Source organism: Uloborus diversus, chromosome 4 (genome assembly GCF_026930045.1).
Source record: "Uloborus diversus isolate 005 chromosome 4, Udiv.v.3.1, whole genome shotgun sequence".
Taxonomy (NCBI): domain Eukaryota; kingdom Metazoa; phylum Arthropoda; class Arachnida; order Araneae; family Uloboridae; genus Uloborus; species Uloborus diversus.
Genome location: NC_072734.1, coordinates 108,680,123 through 108,702,580, shown reverse-complemented (window position 1 = coordinate 108,702,580; position 22,458 = coordinate 108,680,123). Strand labels below are relative to the sequence as shown.

The following is a 22,458-nucleotide window of genomic DNA, read 5'->3' as shown; positions in this document are numbered from 1 at the left end:
AGAGAAATTTCAAGAGGTGTATAAAAAGAGAGAAATTCTAATATCTAAAGAACTGTGTATAGTAATTGAAAGTATGGGGTAATTGAAACTTAGGCATGGCATTTCAAAATTCGCGATTTGCAACGCTGATTTCTTTCGAAAGGCAAATTTACAAAAATAAAATATTCGGTCTCTGCTTATGACATATGGTACTTCTTGACTGAATCAAAGAGAAAAAAAATATCGCATAAAAATATTTAATATTCTGTTCCTCAAAAAACCAAGAGAAATTACATAATGAAATTGGTTTTCTTTATAACAAAAATACAAAATAATCACTTGCAGATAAAAAATCTATTTCAACTGATGAACTGATTCCATAAACTTACAAATTTTGTCTTTGTCAATGAGTCCAGTCCAGTGATTATTATGCTTAAAATGTGACCCAACAATGATTCCATCTGCAGTAATATAGTCTTTTACATTTTCAATAGTCATTCCAGATCCAATAATGACTGGTAAACTAGTGCAGTTTTTAACAACTAGAATAGAAAAATATGTATAAATTACATATGTAAAAATAATTCAATACAATTTTATAAATAAGGTTTTAAAGGGCATTCATTATGCTAGAGAAATTGGAGTTGTTTGAAGGGGAGGAGGGATTCAAAATGAAGCATCTATTAGTAATAATAATCATTGTTTTATGTGCAGTATGAACAGCAATTAAATGAGCCTATTAAAACTTCATAACTATTTTAACTTTTAATGGAAAATGACTAGACCTACAATTTGCCGTCATAGTAGAGATGAGTTCGGGCTCATTTTTGAGAGCCCGGGCCCGCTCGAGCCCGAAAATTTGTAACCGAGCCCGCCCGAGCCCAAACGATATTGTCTCGGACTGAAATCCGAGCCCGCCCGAGCCCGAAGGAAACTTTATTGTATCAAAAACTGAGCCTTCTACAGTCTGACATGATCTCTCTGTTAATGAAAAATGTAACGTCAAATGTTTTTCATTAACAGAAGTTTCTAAATTTCCTTAAAATGCTCCACTTTAAATGCATTACTGTATGACATATTGCAATAGTAATCGCAAAAAAAGAACACTATAAATAAACGTTAATTAATTATTTTTTGTGGGGGGGGGGGAATTTGACATTGATTGAACTGATTTAAATGTTCCTTTCATTTTCTCACAGTGGGAAAATGTTTATTTCCTTTGAATTTGTATGGAGATAGGCTATTGAATATCTGTGCTTGAGCCCGAGCCTATTTTCGATTCTAGAGCCCGAGCCCGCTTCGGGCCCGGGCTCGGGCTCGGGCTGAGCCCGTCTCATCTCTACTTCATAGCCTGCAACTAAAATTTACCAGAAGGTTTGGACCCAAGCTCCTTCAGCTCACTACAGTTTATGCAGGAGTGATAGTGGATTCAAGTTAAATTTTCAGAAACTATGAGGAAACTCTTGCAATACTCTGAACTTTAAAAACTTTTAATAGGGATTGAAATCTTAAAGAGCTTTTGGTATTGCTTTATTAAAAATCTAAATATGATTTGGTTGCTATTTATTATAAATTTAATAATTTTTGAAAAATGCTTACCAATTACTTTTAAAATGCTCGACTTGAGTTACCTATAATTGAACACTGTTGTGACTAAAGTTTTTGAATAGTTACAGAAATATATTTTAAGTTTTATTCTTTGAAAATATGATGCTTTCAGCTATAGAATGAAAACTTCAGCCCAATTTCATTTTCAGAAACCTATAATACGATCGAAAACTAGTACTTGGTCCATGGCATTTAAAATATATATATTGACATGTATAAACCACAGTAAACCCACATTTATTAGGACCCTATTAAAACAGACTTCGCTTAATCTGGACAGCCATTTAGATGTACATAATGTATAAATAAAAGGTGAGTTAGCGCAATAATGTATTTTTGTAGGTCTGTAAATAATGTATGCATAGTATACTTAATTTTCTCTCATGCAGTTTTATATTTTATTCTCTTAAATTCCAAACACAATTTTTTCTGTATACAGTAGTTTATTTACTTTAGAGAAAGATGTGAATCCTCCTCAAGGACGGATCCAGAAAATATTCAAAGAGGGGGCAACTGATTTCAGATACTTACCATTTTATAAATTTCAAAAACTTCCGTCTCCCTAACATCATGGAAGGTCATCTCAAATTAAGAGGGTTTTTTAGTTTGGAACTTCCATTTCTAAAAAAAATCATCAAAGGTGTCCTATAATTGCTCTTTTTGGACTTCAATGTAAAAAAAATTGTAGGGGAGAGCCCCCAAAACCTATCTTATGTCATCTAAGATAGTCACAAATTGAATTTTTGGAACTTCAAAAAGCTACCTGTGCAAAGTTCCGATCACTGTCACTAAAGTGTTAAGAGATGTGCCAAAATTACGTTTTCAAAACTACAGTTCTGAAAAAATTCCGAGGAAGAGCCTTTTTTTTTGTAACATTATTAAAAATTATGTCTGAAATTACAGTTTTCAAATTCCATATGCCAAAAGAGAGTTACTGCATCTCGGCTCAAGGAGGAGGCCTTGATCCTCCTTTGGCTCAATTTGTTATTTTGTTTGAAATGTAATGGAGAGGGGGGCTCAGCAGAGCCAAGCACTGCGACCAGAGGTCAATTGTTCTAAACCCCAAACAGAAGTCCTAAAACAGACCAGTAGCCAAAGTAACAATCCACACACATTTAACGGGAATATCATAAATCTCCCAAAGTTCAAGTAAATGGTGGCCAAGGTGTTCACACCTGTTCAGAAGAAGACTTCGTAATTGCACAAGATGTGTGCAACAGTTTCCTCATGAAAGCGCAAGGCCGGCTCTAGTAGTTCTGCTGCCCTAGGCGATATTGACAGGTGTCGCCCTCCCCGCATGGAATAATAATAATATAAAATAATAATATATTAATAAAATTAAAAAAAAAAGTAAAGTGCTTAAAATTGCAGTGAGTTTCTAGTTTAACTCCACACCTGGTTTTGCGTATCTAAGCACAGCTACACACTTTATTATCTTTTTTAACATTGAAGTAGTCAATTTTATGGCTCTGAAACACATATTAATATTTCAAGACTTACTAACCATGCAATTTGCCGCCTCCAAAATTAAATTGAATTTCTACGAAAATTCCGAATAATGTTTTGCATATCCAAGCACTGGTACACACTCTAAATTATTATTATTATTATTTTTTTTTTTTTTTTGGCATTGAAGGGGTAAATTTTATGGCGCTGGTGAGGAGGCCAACAGCCCTCCTAACACTATTTCGGTTCAGACCTAAGAGTTCCTTTGCCCTATCATGTTTGGAGTCAATCATGAGGGAATGTAATCGATTACGATTATAATTACGATCACAAAAAAAGGGGGATTACAATTACAATCCTCTGTCAAAACATAATTACGATTACAGTAACGATTTGATTACATAGAAAATGTAATCTATTACGAGTATAATATGCTGATTATGATTATAGACTCATAATATAAAGTTTATATATCACTCATTTGCATCAACAACGTGATAGTTGAAAGTTATGATTTTTGATTTAATATTAAAGAGATAATTGCAACTACTGTGCAGTATTAACCTAAAGCTTATTTATTTTTAATTATTGCACTGTTGCAGGAAAGGAGCAACATATGAAAGATAGAAAACATCTAGATAATTTAAACGGTATGTATTACACAATTCTACAATGACTGTACATTGTATACAGGTATAGACACACTCTTATTCAAATGTATAACACAGTGCATATTGTTTTTGACTCAGCTGTTCATTAATATTTTGCCATATCAGTGGCCTTAGCCCTGGTTTAAGGGCGATAACCTACTGCTAAACTGCTCAACATTTTAGAGCTTATAATTTCTGAAAATTGTGTGGTATATCTCAGCATTGTATTCTCAACTATTTAGTATAACATCAGTTAATTTAATATGCTGCTATTAAAAAATTAAGAAACTCATACAGTTCTTTATGTAGAAAAACTACAATGTAATTAAATATGCAGAAAGTGTAAATAAAAGATATAGAACTAAACAGTTGAAAATTAAAAAAAAAAATTAAAGGCATTTGAAGTGTAATTAATACTTTAAAGATTTCTTTGTCATTCTTTGAGAAGTGAAAAAAATTATAGCAATGCTAAACAATCGTTGAACTGGAGCAGACGACGCAGAAATTTAAAAATACTTCGGTAGTATTTTTTTTAGCAAAAGGTTACATATGAGTGTTAGGCCCCTACAACTCTACAGAATCAATTTTATGATCATCTTTACTAATAATAAAGCTGAAAATCTCTCTGTCTGGATCTCTGTGACACGCATAGCGCCTAGACCGTTCGGCCGATTTTCATGAAATTTGGCACAAAGTTAGTTTGTGGCATGGGGATGTGCACCTTAAAGCAATTTTTCGAAAATTCGATGTGGTTCTTTTTCTATTAAAAACTTTAAGAACAAAATTATCATAAGATGGACGAGTAAATTACAAAATTGTCATAACGTGGAACCGTAACATGGGCACAAGTCAATTGGCGAGGTACGAAATTATCATAACGTGGAACTGTAACATGGGTACAAGCCAATCGGCGAGAAAATTCACCATACATTATTTGTAAATACACAGGCAAACCAAAAGACCTTTTAATTTTTCTATTACGGGTAAAGCTGTGCGGGGTACCACTAGTTTCATCATAAAGTGAAGTAGAAATATGTATCAGTATTATAAATGTATGTCCAATTGGTTCTTTACTAGTGTTGTAGTTTCATCAAAGTGAAATACAAAGAATTATTAAAAAATATCTTTAATAAGGAGGAATTTAAAGTAGGGTGTAAGTGCAAAATTTATAATGTACTTAACGTTTATCAAATAATTTGATACTTTTTGCTATCTCAAATTCATCAAAAATATCCCTGTAAAATAAAGATAAATCATTTAAGATGCAAATTAATAAATGTTTTTTACGGCAACTAAAATTAAGAAAACCTCTGCTTGCAAAATTTTATCTTGGAATGAATTTGGCACAAATGCGTTGGATTGCTTCATCATAACCAATTTGTTTTCAGTAGAAGACGAAGAACATGGAATTCAAACTACAGCTTGTCAAACTTTTATTTCTTGCCACAAAAGCATGAGACAATACTTGTGAAAATTCTTGATTATCAATATTAGAAAGATAATGTACAAGCAGAACAAAATGCATTAAATTCATAATTTTCTGCAGGGCACCATGTGCCATCTTGCATCCATTTGTCTTTTTCAAATTACAAGGAAGAAAATTTCGTTCTCTGTGGCATTTTAATAAAACAAAATTACTATTTACATTTTTAAGGCAAAAGGTTAGTGACTAAATTAAAAAACTATATGTGCAAGAAAAAATTCAACTTCACTGAACAGAAGCACAAAGCAAACTGATTCTTTGTACTGGAAGAACAAGCTAATTCTCAAACCATAACACAGTATAAACACTATAAAAATTAATTTTATTTCCCACCTGGGGACAACAAATTTAAATTTTGCTCTGAATATATATTTTGAACCCAAGCATTTATATTTGGGTTCTAACTCATCTCATTGTATTTGTTTTATTTCAATAAGCTATAATACCCCCCCCCCCCCTCTACCACAGAACTGCAATTTGAGAGAAGGAGGGAATACTCCCATCCCCCTGGTTTACATATTTTTTATTTTGTTTCAAAGGTGGAAAAAATCAAAAATAACAGATCTTATTCCTTTTTCCTAACTCTTTTTCTGCAATATTTGCTGCAAATATGTTTTTATTTTCTTTATTATTTTATTTTTATGTCTTTTTTTCAGAAGAAGAGCTACTGCAAGAGTTACAAAGTATGTATAAAACAAACAGCTTTATATTAACTGCATGTTTTGATTAACTGCATCCCCCCCCCTTTTCTCCAGAAAAAAAGCAGCAGCAGCATAGGTTTTTCTCTTTCTTTTTTAGAGCAAATTTCTTGGGGTCTATGAAGTTTATTTTATCCTAATATATAGGCATATCACCATGAAAAGTTTCATTTTTAGGTTGAATTTTATTTTTCTGCTCAAGTAGGGAATAAAATAATGAAAATTTTAGGACTTTTAGGACAAAACTCAAAATTTTAAGAATTTTAGGACAAAATTTGAAATTTTAGGATTTTTAGGACAACTCCTACCCTTGTCTTCACCCCAGAATGTCCAGGTACCCAACAAAGAGTAACCTTGTTCAGTTTTGTGACATGAACACATCTGTCTCTTTTGCCACGATTCAAACAAATACCGCAACGCACCAGAATAGCATAAATTTCAGCCTAAAAGACAGAAGCGAACTTGCCTAAAGGACAAGAGTAATCAATACCATCTCCGGAGCAAAAAGCCCCAACCTCAGTGCTATCATTCATTTTAGAACCATCAGTGTACCAGAGGGTGCAACCTTCATAATGAAATAAAGAAACATCATTCCAGTCACTCCGAAAAGGAAAGATAACCTGATATGGCCTATGAAAAGCATACTCGCTAAGCATGTAATATTATTTTGTTTAACCCGTAATTTTTTAATTTGGATAACCTGGATCCCCTCTTAGTCCTGATTAATAAGGTTCTGCTATACAGTAGAATACCTTTATAAAGCCGATTTATTTAATGCAATTCTTTATAAACTGCACAACTTTTCAGAAGTAAACAATAGGTTTTGAAGTTTAAAAACTCCTTGTTTTGCCTTGCAAACATAAAATTGTTAGGCAAATTAAATTTTTCAACAGTTTTTCATCTTTTCATCTTAATTTAAAGCTTTTAAATGAAAATTAGTATTCACAGTAAAAAGAAAATACCAGATGGTTCTTGAAAATGCAACTATAATGCAAATCATGAAGCTAGCAGAAGTGCAGCATAATTCACTTTCTTTTGATTGTGAAACATTTATTTGTGAATGATTAATTGCATAATTAGTGCTTTAAAACTCATGGCATATAAAATTGATTCTGGAGTGCTAATATAGATATGTTTTGAATATTAGTTTCAAAATTTGTGAAATGATCTATATAATGACAAAACCTGCATAATGCAAAAGCTCTGGTCCCAAACTGTGCGTTTTACGGTCTTCTACTGTATTAACAAAAAACTGAAAGAACTCTTAGGATGAAACTTCAGGGGTTTTTTTCAGGGGTGGGGGGGGGGGGGGGGGGGGGAGCAGGGTGAACCAAAAAAAGTGCAACAACCCAGTGAATGAACACACCCAACCAATGGACAAACACAACATGCTATAGTAGTTTTCTATTTGGTAAAGGTCTCAAAGGAAATTACTACTGGAAATTCATCTTGAGGGAAAAAAAACTTTTTAAACCTCTTTTTTTATTATAAGCTGTTCATGCATCATTGGTTGGTATACCCGAAATGAAAAAAAAAAATTTCTAAACTACAGAGAAATAGCTTACCTGTTAAGTCATTAGCATGTGGAGATTCACCAGTTTCTTGTCCAGTCAAAATTATACCATCACTTTGAAAGAATTCAGCAGCCTTTGCAGTGTGACAAATATCCACATCTGATGTAATGGCATGTGAACTTCAAAATAAATGAATAAATAAATAAATAAAAATGACAACAATAAAGGAGTATAGGAAAAATATGGAAAAGATATTCAATTATAATTGCAATTTGACTTGAATTTTTCTTGTGTTCATGAGCTAATTCATGATCTTTTGAATAAAATCTTGAGCACATATAGTGATGTTTGTCATTGCCCAGGGTTGGTTAGAGAATTTAAAAAAAAAAGACAAAACCTTCCTTTTTTGGGCAAGTTAGTGATGAAAATACATTTAGTAGATTCAGCTAGATGGAAAAAATAGTCACAGAAATCCCTTCTTTCTAAAAGGAGCCTAAACTATATAAATTCAATACAGAAGAACCTCGATCGTTCTACTTAGATTTGCCCAACAAAATTGCAATATCTAAAGGGGACAAGGACGGATCCAGAAAATATTCAAGGAGGGGGCGATTGACTTCAGATACTTAACCCTTTTACGAATTCCCAAACCTCTGCGCCCTTCCTTGAAGATTATCTTAAATTAAGGCTTCTTTTATTTTTTTTGGATCTTCATTTCTAGAAAATTCTGGAGAGATATACTGAAACCGTGCTTAATGTCCTCAATGGTGTCCTATAATTGCTTTTCTTTTTTTTAAGATTCAATTGAAAAAACCTTCCAGGGGAGAGCCCAAAAAACCCATCTAAGATCATCAAAAATCGAATATTTGGAACTTCGAAAAACTTCCTCAACAAAGTTCTAGTCCCTATCACTATGGCATTAAAAGATGTGCTACAATTGCTTTTTCAAGACTACAATTTTGAAAAAATTCCAAGGCAGATCCCTCTTTCTTGTAACATTACTGAAGATAGTCTTATGGTTTTCGAAGTCTTACGGTTTCTATATATCAAATTTTTTCTGGCAATTTGTTACTTCAATGCATGGAGGTCCGATTGTAGTTAATTATATTTTTAATTGCTCAATTTTGAGAAAAGGTCTGACCCCCCAGTAATAGACAGCAAAAAATCTGATGATACCCAGTAACAGATAGGATGAGGAAATCATGAGTAATGGACAAAATTCCCTTTTTCTCTTCAAAATGTGCAAAAGTTCTTTATTTTTAGCAGAGGCGGCGAGTAGGGTTTATAAGTGCGGGGAAAAATAATTTTTGGAAGTTGAAGACTATTTTAGGCTATCTTGAGTGACTAAGGGAGGGGGGGAGCGACTTCTAATGTTCTCTCGCGTAAATGTTTGGGAATTGTAGTTTTTAAAATGCCGTTTCAGTAGAGTTTTGTCAACATTTGGAGAAAGAAAAGGAATTGCCAGGGTTGTCCTCGTAATGTTTTTTTATAAATAAAGTCTAATTAATAATTTTTCTTTATTCTCATATAAATAATAGCCGATGATCGAGTAACCTGTGTGTTTCAACAATGAAACTCGCGCCACGGCATGATAGTTTGATAATATGTTTTGGTTTAACATGCAGGGAAATGCTTTATTATGACAAGGCTGAACTCAATCCGGTCACTTAACTGTTTTATTGGTAAGACTCATTTTAGGGGAATAAAGAATCAAAAAAGTCGTTGAAAATTAACGCTATCCACTGGAGTTTAGGGTTAATCCACTGAAGTTAGGGTTAAAATTTCAAATATCAAAATATCACCAAACAAACAATTGCTTCGTTCAAATGTAGAAGAGTAGGAGCAATTTTCACCCATTATACCTTGATGGGCGACTTTCTAGTTAATAATAAAGCTGAAAGACTGGATCTCTGCCTAAATGTCTGTTACCCACATAGCATCTAGATCGTTTGGCCTATTTTCATTCGGCACATTTCATTTTTCATTTCAAATTTGGCACAAAATTAGTTCATAGCATGGGGGTGAGCACCTCAAAGCGATTTTTAAAAATTCGATTTTGTTCTTTTTCTATGATTTTATTTTTACCACCATTGGTGGATTTAATTCCTCTGCACCGAGAGAACCACCATAACATGGACCAGTAAATTCCCATAACGTGGACAAGTTAATTATTACCATAACTTAGACAAGAAAATTATCATAACATGGGCAAGCAAATAAACATAGCATGTTGGGAAATTCATCATCCATTATTTGTGAATATACAGGCAAACCAAATGACCTTTTAATTTTCTACTACGGGCAAAGCCATGTGGGTAACACTAGTAATAATAATGAAAATGAAGAAGTTCGTACGGTCTTTGATAATGTAAGGGTAAGCATAGCTGTCAACATGCCAACTTAAAAAATCTTACAGTGTATGCGATGGCTATATTTCTGCACTTTTTCTTACCATTATAAAGGAAAATTTTTAAATTTCAAGAATTATAGTATTTTGCAAAACCTGACCTTTACTTGATCTGTATCTTTATAAGCAAAAAATAAATAAATAAATTTAAAAATAAGTAAATAAATAAACTTTTGTTTCTTTGAACTTAAACTTCGAAAAGTTGCTAATTTAGCAGCTTTCAAAAGTTGTCTATCAAAAACTTGTTCAAAACAATAGTTTTTCTGTAAGTTCTTGCAGATTAAAATGTTCTCCATGCTGTTATCTGAGTAGTGCGCAGTTTTCTTACAAATTGCACAAAATCGTACGCATCTGCCATATAACTGTACAATTGTACAAAATGTCCGAAAATTTTACAATGTACAGCTAAATTATAGAAGTTGGCAGCTATGGGTAAGGAAGGCTCTTCCCGGAAAAAAATTAGAAAATGTCAGCATTCATAATGAGTGGAGGACTGAAAACACTGGTCAGCAAGATTTCTGTTCCTCATTAAGTAAGTGGTGACTTTTATATTTTAAGGAGTGCTGAAAAAGTATGTGACAATAAAATATTCCATCACCCACAGATTTTTGAAAAATTCAAAATCTTTAAAATCTCAATTTAATGACATTTTCTCAACACATGTACAATATTTTTGTCATTTACCATTTTATAAACAATTACAAAGCTTAAAACTTATATAAAACACAAAAAATATGTATTGTTCAAAAAGTTGTAGAAGAATGGAAGAGATTTTTGACGAAAAAATAATGATACTTGTAAAAAAACTTCCTAATTTCATACTTTATGTAGCTTTAAATGCCTTAACTGCGTATGCTTTATTATTGGTACTAACACAAATTTAAATAAGATATAATATTCTAATAAGATTCCAACAGTAATCCTGAGCATATTAGGTGCAGACTGTCCCTGATATGCCACTTAAATTGCAGAAATATTTCAGCGGAAGTGCTTCCCATGATCGTCGCTCACAGCTCCCATACTTTCAGGGGAAAACAATTCAGTGACATTGAACATCCTAATTTTTTTTAAACTTTTTAACATATCTTAAATTACTTTTTCATAATTAGGGCTTTCATTATTTCCTAAGAACTGTGTCACAACATTTTTAAAATCAATTCATGCTGTTTTTCCTAAATCACTTAAACTAGCTTCAAAATTTTGGTCCTTCACAAGCTTTCTTATCTGTGGTTCAGTGAAAATACCCTCCTTAATTTTTGCATAAGTGAGTGATGGGAACTGTTCCTACAAATATTGAAATCAGCACCCTTTTTATCCATTGATTTAACGAAATTCTTCATCAATCCCAACTTTATGTGAAAAGGTGGGGGAATATTTTTTAATTGATTAGAGGAACATGTTTGCATATACTTTTTTTCAACTGCAATATATTGTTTGCACTCTGGAATACCTTTTTTGAATAATGTTCATGCAGTCCTGCTGTTTTATTCACACAGAAAATATCAGTGTATTGTATAATCAAGTTGCATACCAATGAGAATGGTAATTACTTAAAAAAAACTTCCCATATGCTCCAATTATGATGGCTGGTTGATGATAGTAATTTCATCAACCAATATCTTCATATTTTTGAAGGATTCTTTCAATATGCAAGAATAAGTTATGGGAACCAATGGCAGAGCATGTCCATTCGCCGAAAGACAACCTCAACTACCTAGCACGAAACTGAAACGATACAGAACGCCTAGCGCATCAGCACAACATCTCATATATAAAACTTATCAAAGTGATTTCGATTTCTACTCTCGTTACATGTTCTATCGTGTGTATGTCTATGGATCAAATGTATCTAAAAGTAAAATATAGTAAACTTTTAGCTTATATAAGATAGCATATATAATACAAAACTTATAAATGACATTTCTTAAAATTGGAGGGTGATAGAAAAGTTTTGCAAACACATTCTTTTTCAGCACATTGAAATCTATAAGAAACACCCAAAGTACATTGAGGAACAGAAAATTCGTTAAAATTTGTTTCTCAGTGAAATTTCTTCCACTCCTGTCAGCACAACTACATTACTGTTGTTACCTGGTTTTGCAAATCCTCCATGAGTAAAGTAATTCCTAGATTTTTTTCTGACACACTGTTCTATGACATTGTTAACAAATGAATGTCTTCTGAATATTGTTGACTAAGGCATTTACATAAGATTTTGAGAGTCCTCTATATTTTCTAGGATTCCTGAACGCATTTCCTTTCTGTAATATGCCTTCATGATGTTGATAAATTCCTTGATCATATGGGCGGGAGAGGGGGATACTTTTTATCACTTGGTTTCAGAAAATATTTTTAAACAAAAAAGAGAGAAGGTTTCTTCCTTTTTTGTATTTTGTCTGGGACTTAACGAATCTGATTACATTAAACAGCTGATAACATTACCTGTGATCATATAAAGCATTGACCACTGTATATACATATAAAATGTGAGAATTACTTGTGCCGTTTTTTTCAAACTTTGATAACTGAAAAACTCTATCATTTTTTTTTTCTTTTCTCGAGAGAGTTGAAGTATTGTGCTAGTTCTGTATACTTGAGTATTTCATCACACAATCCTAGGGGTGCATGAAGAAAATTATTTTTCTATTAAGCAAATCTGACTTGGAAAATTACTTCTTTAATAATTTGAACTTAATTAAATATTAAATATACATGTGTACAAAAAAATGCCAAAATAATATATTGCAGTTATATTGTAGGTTTTTTCTTCTAAAAGTAAAAAATACACTTGCCAATGTTTCTTTTTTATATCAGTGAAGAACAAAATCTCTCTTGCATTAACATTTTTGGCATAACGTAAAAGAGGTCCAGCACATGCTTGCATGAAACCTTCATCAGCTACATGAGCAAAAACAAATCCTTCAACACGCACAAACTGCAATCCTATGAAAAGTTAATATTTAAAAATATTAAAAAATTCAGAACAAAATAAAAACCAATGTACAGCTTAATTCTTGGGCATCATTTGAAAGCTCTCCTGCTGAAATTATTCAATTTTACTTTAATTAATAGATAAAAACACCACCAAAAGAAGAAGAAAAGTTGTACATTATTTGCAATAATTTACCAATTTTTTGCAGTATAAGTTTAAATACTGTATTAAAAGGTCCATACATTGACAAAGCAACCAGCTGCCTTTTTTTAGTTAAAAACCATTAAAACTGCACATTAAAAAATAATAGAAAACTTCCATAACAATAAAATAGTTAAAACTTGTAACTGAAAACAAATTATGTGATTCAACAGATTATGTTTTCAGTTAAATCAAGTGAATAGAGAAAATAGAATTCGGGCAACACCATATAAAAGTATGAGCTCCCAAATGTGTAGCCAAACTTATCACAAGCTGCTGGAAACAATTTTGTGATTTAGGAGAATGCATTTTATACTTTGGCCTTTTGATCAAAATTTATCATAAAAAATTTTATAACACAGAAATGTATAAAATGAGGGAAAGATACTTTAGACGTAAAAAATAAATCTGAGCAAATATTTTATTCCAAAGTATTTATGTTATAGCTCATTACTAATACTTAAAAGGAAGATGAAAATTTGTTTCAAGAAGTTCACATAAAAAAGTACGTACTTTAATCTTTTTAAACTTTTATTGCTAATTTCGATTGTCTATTGACAGGTTTTTAAGTTCCCAAAATTATTTTAATAGGTTGTTGATAAATGACATAATAATTTTAAAGATAAGACTATTTAGTTAAGGCTACTGCTGGGTGCTGTGAAAAGAAAACTCATAGATAAATAATGCATTTAAAAAATTATATTAGCAGATTGTATGATTATGATGTAGTTTGTCTTCATCTTTGCAATAGTAACTATAAAGACCAATTATGTTACAAGCATGAAATTGATAGTAATGCAATAAATTTATTTAATTTATGATTTCAGGGGGGAGTTATAAATTGATTTTGTACATAAAGCTCTTCAAAGTTTACTTCAGATGATGGTCTTCTAAACCTCTCAATCCTGATAGGTTCACCCCAGTGAGCTGTATAGTAACCCTGGAGTGCGGATGGGGTCGAATCGGATTGGGGTAGAGTGTAACCTTTGAATCTCGCCAATGTTCCCCTGGTTAGGCTTAGGAGATGGTCTTAGCATTGGAGTCTACGAGGATGCTCGCAAGCTTTAAAAAATACACTACTGGCCATTAAAAATGCTACACCAAGAAAGCGACATGATAAGAACATGAAATTTAAACGACAGGAAGAAGATGATGTGATATGCAAATGATTAGTTTTTCAGAGCATTCAGACAACGCAGGCGCCCGCAGCGACACCTACAATGTGTTTAAATGAAGATATTATACGGCCAATTTATCACGTGCAAATTCAATTTTAACGCTGCTGCGTGGTGGAAAATTATTTTGATGCCTCGTGTAAGAAGTACAAATGCGTACCAGCACGTTTCTGCCTTTGATAGAGGTCGCATTGTAGCCCAACGGGATTGCTGTTTATCCTATCGCAGTATTGCTGCTCGCGTCGGTCGAAATCCAATGACAGTTAGCAGAACATGGATTCGAGGGATTCAGGATGGTAATACAGATCGCTGTGCTGGTGCTCAACGGCCAGTAATCACTAGCAGCCAAGAGGATAGGCATGTTATCCGCATGGCTTTAATGGATCGTACAACCACATCGTGAACTCTGAGTCAAGAAATGGGGTCATTTGTAAGACAACAAGTGTCTGCACGAACAGTTCGGTGACGTTTACAGCAGCATAGACTCTCAGCTCGGAGACCATGGCTGCGGCTACCATTGACGCTGTATCACAGACAGGAGCGCCTTCAATGGTGTGATCAGCGACGAACCTGGGTGTACCAATGGTGAGACGTCGTTTTTCTGATGAATTCAGGTTCTGCTTACAACATCATGATTGTCGCATTCGTGTTTGGCGGCATCGTGGAGAACGCACACTGGCAGCGTGCATTCACCATCGTCATACTGACCCATCGCCTGGCGTGATGGTATGGGGTGCCATTGGATACACATCTCAGTCACCTCTTGTTTGCATAGACGGCACTATGGACAGTTGGCGTTACATTTCTGATGTGTTACTACCCGTGGAACTACCCTTTATTCGAGCCCTGTGAAACTCTGCGTTTCAGCAGGATAATGCACGACCGCATGTGGCTGGTATTGTGCAGACTTTCCTTGATACAGAAAATGTTCAACTGATGCCCTGGCCAGCACGTTACCCAGATTTCTTACCAATAGAAAGCGTCTGGTCAATGGTTGCTGAATAACTGGCTCGTAAGCAAACCCCAGCCTTTACGGTCGATGAACTGTGGCATCGTGTTGAAGCTGCATGGATGTCTGTCCCCGTACATGTCCTCCAATCTCTTTATGACTCAATGCCCTTTCGTATAAGCGCTGTTATTGCTGCCAGAGGTGGTAGTTCTAGGTACTAAGTTCTCAGAATCTACTCACCCAAATTTCTTGAAAATTTAATCATTTGTTATTTCCAACATAATATATGTGTCCAATAAATATCATTTTGTTATCTGCATTTCTTCCTGGTGTAGCAATTTTAATGGCCAGTAGTGTATTTAAAAATAACCCATTTGCTTTTTGTTATCAAATGACCGGTTTTTAACCACATCATGTTGTCGGTCTGCTGAATATATACATCATTAAACAAAACAATTCTTTACTTTTATTTAGTATAAGAATAAAAATTTGGCTACTTTTCGGCAACCATTATTGCCAAGACTCGGGGTGATGTGAGATGACGTAGAAGGAGAGGGAACTTCCATCGCTCAGAGATATGTTTTTCTTTCCCTTTGTTTTTTGTTTGTTTCGCTTAATAAGAGTAAGAATTAACAGATAATTTGTTAATTAAAATTTTAATTATATAACTAAAAATTTTAGTATTTTTCATCGAGAACATAGGATTATTTAACACAGTACTTTTTAAACAAATGCAGATTTATTTCAATTTATTAACCATTTACCTTCTGTAAAAACAGTTACACGAGTCGTAATTTTTGCGAAAATGAACGTATCGGTGACTTTGCGAGATAAAAAATTTAGTGAATAGTATGTGAATAGAACAGAAAGTTTAAATATTTCGCGTGGCTTAAATCTTCGCGATAATGATGAGCTAGCGAAAATTAAAGTAAAACGAAAACAAGTGTTTTCACATTCACAATATTGTTTTTGTATGTTCTCTCTTTATCTCTTTCTACAAGGAAGTTTTAGGTTTTCTTTCTCAAATATTCAGCAGATATTTTGTAAGTATTGTGTTGTCTTCATAATATTTATTTAAAAAAAAAAAAAAAACCTTTTCAAAAACATTTAAAAAAAAAAAAAAAAACCTCTTAATTTGGCTTTTAGCTATAATTATGAGGTACATACTAATTTTTGAATCACAGTTTTTTTTTTTTTTTTGATCGTTAGAAAAGAATTTATTGAAGAAAAACTTATCAATTTTCCTTTTACATGGTTCCCAGTTTTTTTTACAGATTTGCAACATATCGCATTATATTTTCATCTTTTTGAGAACTATTTCTTTTGCAATGTAAAGAAATAGTTGGAAAAAAAAATGTCTAAATTCCCAACTTTATTATTAATTATTTTAAATCGTTTATTCATTCATTCTTCTTTGATAGAAAAAAGTACAAATTATGTATTAATAACCTCTTGGTTTAATCATTATGAAAATGTTTCTAAGTAATACTGTGTATTTTTATACAATTATGGTGAAATTATATAAGGTTAAACAGTTTATTGGTATAAAATTTCAAAAAAAAAAAAAAAAAAAAGATTTTGCGACCACATTGGAAGAAATTAATATTGACTTTCTCTTTGAACACTCCGTAATGTGAACACCCCCGATGTTCTGAACACATTTTGATGGCGAATCCATATAGTAAGATATCCTGCTGTTGTTTTGCGGCGACAATGTTTTATCCAATCCCCCTTTATAGTGCACCCCCCCCCCCCAATCAGAACATTTTTGTTCCATTCCATAAGTGTCCAGGTTAGAAATAATTCACTGTACAATATTTCTGCTCTTTAAAGAAGATTTATTGGCTTAAGGGCTTTTTGAAAACATTATTAAAAAACCCATGATATTGTTTATTTTATTTTTTAATTGTATGGGGGGGGGGGCTTTTTTTACCTCTTGGTGCCCCTCCCAAAAATTATTTCTGTATCCGCCCTTGCACGTATGAGGGATTTTTGTTTGTGAAATATTTTTTTATATTTCTAAAATAGGTTTGTGACTGAATTGAAACTCATTATTTCAATCAAGTCCATGCTCTTGTATGCTATATATAATAGTACAATTACTTCCAATTGTTCCTAAAAATGAAGATGAAAGAAAGAATAAAATTTCAACTCAATACATTTGTAAAAAAAAATTATGTATTTCAGTTCCTGTTCGTACCATAAATAAAACAAGTGTAATAAATCAACGAATTCAAAAATCGAAATATAAAATTCATGAAACAATTTCTTGTATACACAAAACAATACAAATGATAATAATGAAATGATACAATTTTTCTATAGTAAGTCAAATATACACTTTTTGTTAACTTTGATTGCATGAGCAAAAATATGTAGAAAGATAAGTTTTTGAATTCTTAAAAAATGCGGAAAATGAAACAAAGAAGATATGATTTTAAAGCAAAGAAATGTATTTTGTAGGGCAGAAAATAATGTTTGAGTAGTAAAATATCCGCATTGGAGTAACAAAAAATTATTTTGGAGTGAGAAATGCTAAATTTAGGAGTGAAGGGAAGAAAAAAAAAAGCAGCTATACATTTGCCCTGCAAAAAGGGGGGAAAAAAAGAACATGAGACGTAGAAAGTATAAGAGAAAATTAGGCAAAGTGAGACAACAAAAACTTCTTTTATGTTTAGCTAATTCCAGCCTGGTAAAAGTTTTGAAAAGTCAATTCGACATTCTGTGAACAGTAGCGTAACTATGGGGTCTAGCGCCCCTGGCGAACTAAAGAAATTGCGCCCCCACCCCACCCCAGTCGCCCACATTGCAACTCATTGTGTCCTCCAAAAAAAAATTTTTTTTTTCTTATTTTCTTTTTTAGAATTGTTTTCAACGATGCTCAATGTTCCTTCTCAGTAGATGTTATGTATGTGTGTAAATATATATGAACTCCCTCTAGCTCTTTTTCTTGAGAATTTTTTTTACAATTTTTTAAAGCATTTTTCAATTTATATGATTAAAAAAAAAAAAAAAAAACTCTTAAAATTTTTTTGTTTAATCAGCCGACATGCCGCCCCTCTGGCTGCTGCGCCCCTGGCGCGAGCCACTCCTGCCAACCCCTAGTTACGCTACTGTCTGTGAACAATATTTAAATAAAAGGTTGCTTTCAAACCTGATGCAAGGGAAATGACTATGTCATCATAATTTGACCCCATCGAACTAAAATATCTGCATTGTTTCTAAAACTGTTACATTAACTTTACAGACTGATGCTTTAGCCTTTTATCTAACGTTTTTTTTGGGGGGGGGGGGGGTCTGAAAATGGCGTTAATTGAGTTTATATATTACAATGAGAGAACAGTGAGACAGGAAGAGTGAGATACTACAAATAATTGCCTTACTGCTGAATGGTACTTCTGTATTAAAAGTAGAGAAATTATACATATAAATTCAATTGAGTTACAACTAGCCATTTGATGCAATCAATAACAAAAGAGTTTTGAAAGCCTTGCACTAATAAAATATAGATGTATGAATGGTATTATGGCTATTATAGCTCAAACGATTCCCCAATCTAAAATCTTCTAAATCGTTCGATCTCAGTCCCAAACAGTGACACAATTATAAGACATACTTCATATTTATACAAACTTAATATTAAAAATATATAATACTTGATTTGATATTGACGTACAATTTCGAGTTGCTTGAAGAAATAATACAAGATTTACTCTCAACAACTTGAAATTTAATTTTTCTAATTTAATCATGATTTTGTGATACTTGAAAAGTCATGCAATCTTTTCTATATTTTATAATTAAACACTTAACAAAAAAAGTATCATTAAATTTCATTCAGCATATAAAAATGTGTAATGAGTACATTGAAAAACAAAAATCCTTAAGATTATGTGCAATTATAGAACGTTTTACAGGTGAGAAATACACAAACTAAATTACAAAATGACATTTGATTGAGCGAAATATTTTAAACAAATACTGTATGTACATTAAATGTATACATTAAAATAATTACTTTTGAATAGTTTTGAAGCAAATTTTAATAAATATCCTGTTTCAACCTATCTCACCCATACATAAAAAGATTTTTCTGAAGTAAAGATTACACGGTTTAATAAATAGTCATTATTTCTTAGATTAAATTGAACCTAAGCTTCAAAGAAATGGATTCACACTTATTTGGTAAGTTTGAAGTGTGTGTTATTTGGCAAAAAAAGAGGATCAATTATGTGTTTCCCTCACACACACACTTAAATAAACGTCGTGAGATGTTGAAAATATATTACAAATGGTCATTTTGCATATTTTTAAGTCATAAAATTAAAAAATAAAAATCTCACAAATTTATATAATTAATTTTAATCTGAATTTCGTTTTTTCTAAAAATTAATGGAGTGAATTTAATTTTTATACATTTTAAGTAATGACAAAAGCCCTTTAATACAACTTTTGCCTGAATAAAGAGACCATAAGAAAAGCAATATTCATAATACACAATCATCACCTGATATTTACATATAATATTTATTTACTTGATTAACAAAATTCTAGGTAAATACAAGGGTGAAAAACCTGTGACCCACAGAACACACACGCAAAGTTTAAGTGACATACCAACCATTCACATTGTTTTAACAATTTGACTTTTAACCAATTGTTTAAAATCCGATTTTCACTCATCGAGCCATAATTTTATGACAGTGGAAAAATCCCGATATATTTTATATATTTTTTGACTAAATACCTCATGGAAAAAAAATTAAATTTCAACTACTTCATTAAAATGCATGTTGAAATGGAAAACATTTCATTCCTGAAGATAACGTAAAACGATAGCACATTGACTGGCGATAAAACACAAAACATTGTATTACAACGAAAGATTTTCTGTATTTTTTTTTGTAACTATGCTATTAAATTGCCGATAATTTACAATAGTCGATATGATCAAATTAAAATAAAAAAAATCCAAAAGGAATGAATTAAAATCCGAGTTTAAACTTACTATTTAACCCAACAAATGAAAATGTTTGTCTTAAACAGGATCATCTATTGATGTTTAAATAAAACTAATTTGTTGAATCTTTGTCTTACCTTCTCTTTACTTAAAAGTTCATTAATGCATTTGCTAAAGTGGAGAAATCGAACTTTTAAATAACAGATAGAAATTAATTTAACAAGTTTGAAAAGATGATTATCATAAGATGTCGAACGTGTGGTTTTGCAAGCACGAAAATAATTCCTTAGGTTCATTGAACATCTGTTTCATCACAATGACAGCGAGTCTCTCCTTAAAATTTTTCACTTGTGGCATGCTCCCATTGTTCGAATTAATAGCTCTTTTTAAACATTTTTCTGTATGCAGACATACCAAAATGACATCTTTAGAGGGAATAATAAGCCCTCCTCTGTTTTTTTCTTTTTAACAAGTCCAAAGGTCCCTCTTCTGGAGAACTTTGTTGCAGAGCGGATGAACATTCATCGCAGTGAAGCAGTTTAAGAGTCATTATCACCACATAGCCAGCTGCGTATGCTATAACGTTTTCAGCATACTTACTTAGTGGAACAATATTGGATGTACATGAAATACACCGCCAGCTCAGTCAATTCCAGCCGAGGACTGCAGTTTCATGCTTATTAGCACTCATCAGCCCGGCATAGGACTAACTGAGCTGGAGGTGGAAAACCTCTTAAGGAAGCCAAGAGTCCCAAACAAACTGGTAGCAAACACAGAATTAGCACTGACCAGACGAGTGACCGAAACAATGGTTCGGTCTGACTATGTAACTTACTGAATAATATTGGATGTGTCGCAGTAGTCGTGATCAACTGCAGATGATTGTCGTCGCTCAATGTCATATTTTTTAGCTAATATGTCATCATAGACGTAATTTTCTGCATGAGCCCTTGGCAATTTTTTCGTTGAAGTAAGGATTGGCATAATGAGCAATGCATCAACATTGCCATTCTTGGTGGTGATTTCATGATGCATTAACAATCTTTTGTAGGCAGAGATGAACTGCAAAACAGTTGGGTTGTTATTCCAACCACCTCTACACCGGATCGCACTGATAAAAAGTTCTAAGTAATCCTGACTAAGTTTATACGTTAATAGGTACTTAATTAGATTTTTATTCACCAGCTCATCAAACATCAGCATGATGCTCAATGAACTGATGTAAAATCCAATTATGGGCATTTTCTTTGGAGTCTTGTACAGCAAAATTCCACCTGGATCAGTTAAACTGGCTAGGTAGGCACAAGCTTCTTCCAGGAAAGGCTTCCAAAACTTCTCATTCTGTTGCCGCAAAGGCGCTTTGTAACCTTTTGCAAGGGGATTTCTCGAGTTTAATAAGTCAAAAAGTCTATCCACTATACGAATAAACTTCACAGTTACTTCGGAACCCCGAAATTGTGGCAGCTGCAAGTCCTTGTCACAAAACTCAATTGAATCTGCTACACTTGCGCTTAATGTCTGGGCAACCAAATTGACCTTCATTTTTTGAGCATACCAGTTTATATGATAAGTTTCCAGGCGATTTCCAGCCCTTAGTCCTTCCTTTTCTTGCACATCATTCAGTTTCTGGATAAAGCGCCAATCGATCTCATTCCCATCTTTATCTTTGAACACTTTTAGTGTTGCCCAGTTATTCCTCAATAATTTGAGCATATGACAAACATCTAGCACTACAAACACCTTCTTTCTTTCATCGGAGGGATGAGGGAAAAAAGGCTGCGGGTCAGGGATTTCTAAATTAGCCCCAAGACAGGCAGCCATAGTGAAATGGTAACTTGGCCCATCAAAAGTAATCGATGGAGTTTCGATGTTTGCATCGTGGAGGCGCCGTAAACATTCATTCACTAAGTTGCCTCTTTCGTCCCCAGTTAATCCATGAATTAAAAAATACCCCACAGGTAGCTTCCAGTTGCTTTTCAAGCAAACCGCCATGAAGATGAGTGCATTTGAAGCTGGAAGGGCGCCATCATCTTCAATGTTAGAGCCCATGTCTACATAACCCCGCATTTTTACTCCATCATATTGAATGTGGTGCCTTATAGACATCTCATCCAACATTGAAGAGCAAACAATTTTTTGCTCTGAAGCCTCCAACGATGTCTTAAGTATACGGAATGCTTCTTCTGAAAAACCAGGTTCTCTGTCAACAGAAGCATACCACTGTCGCAAAACGGCGGGATGAGGCAGTGCGTAGTTAAATATTGACCTCACATAGTCATATGCTCGAGTTGAGTAAAATTGCAGAGTCATGGCAAAGGAGCGCAATGCTGGTGGATATGTCTCCCTTGTTATTTTGCCATTGTTGTTTTTTAAGACTCTCTGCATAAAGTTCAATTGCACCCCCGTAAAACTTTTCTTCAGCACAAGTGCTGCATTTCCAGTAATCATCTGGTCCT

General features: G+C 33.1%; 1 protein-coding gene across 1 annotated transcript in view; it reads right to left on the bottom strand.

The window, feature by feature from the left end:
• Positions 1-235: 235 nt before the first annotated feature.
• Positions 236-22,458, bottom strand: part of LOC129221636 (uncharacterized protein F13E9.13, mitochondrial-like) — a 42,300-nt gene continuing 20,077 nt past the window's right edge. Inside the window, exons 4-6 of the mRNA XM_054856161.1 lie at positions 12,578-12,728; positions 7,430-7,557; positions 236-521 (exon numbers count right to left, since the gene is read on the bottom strand). Coding sequence (XP_054712136.1) covers positions 334-521; positions 7,430-7,557; positions 12,578-12,728 — 467 coding nt within the window. The 3' untranslated portion in view covers positions 236-333. The remainder of the gene's footprint in view (positions 522-7,429; positions 7,558-12,577; positions 12,729-22,458) is intronic.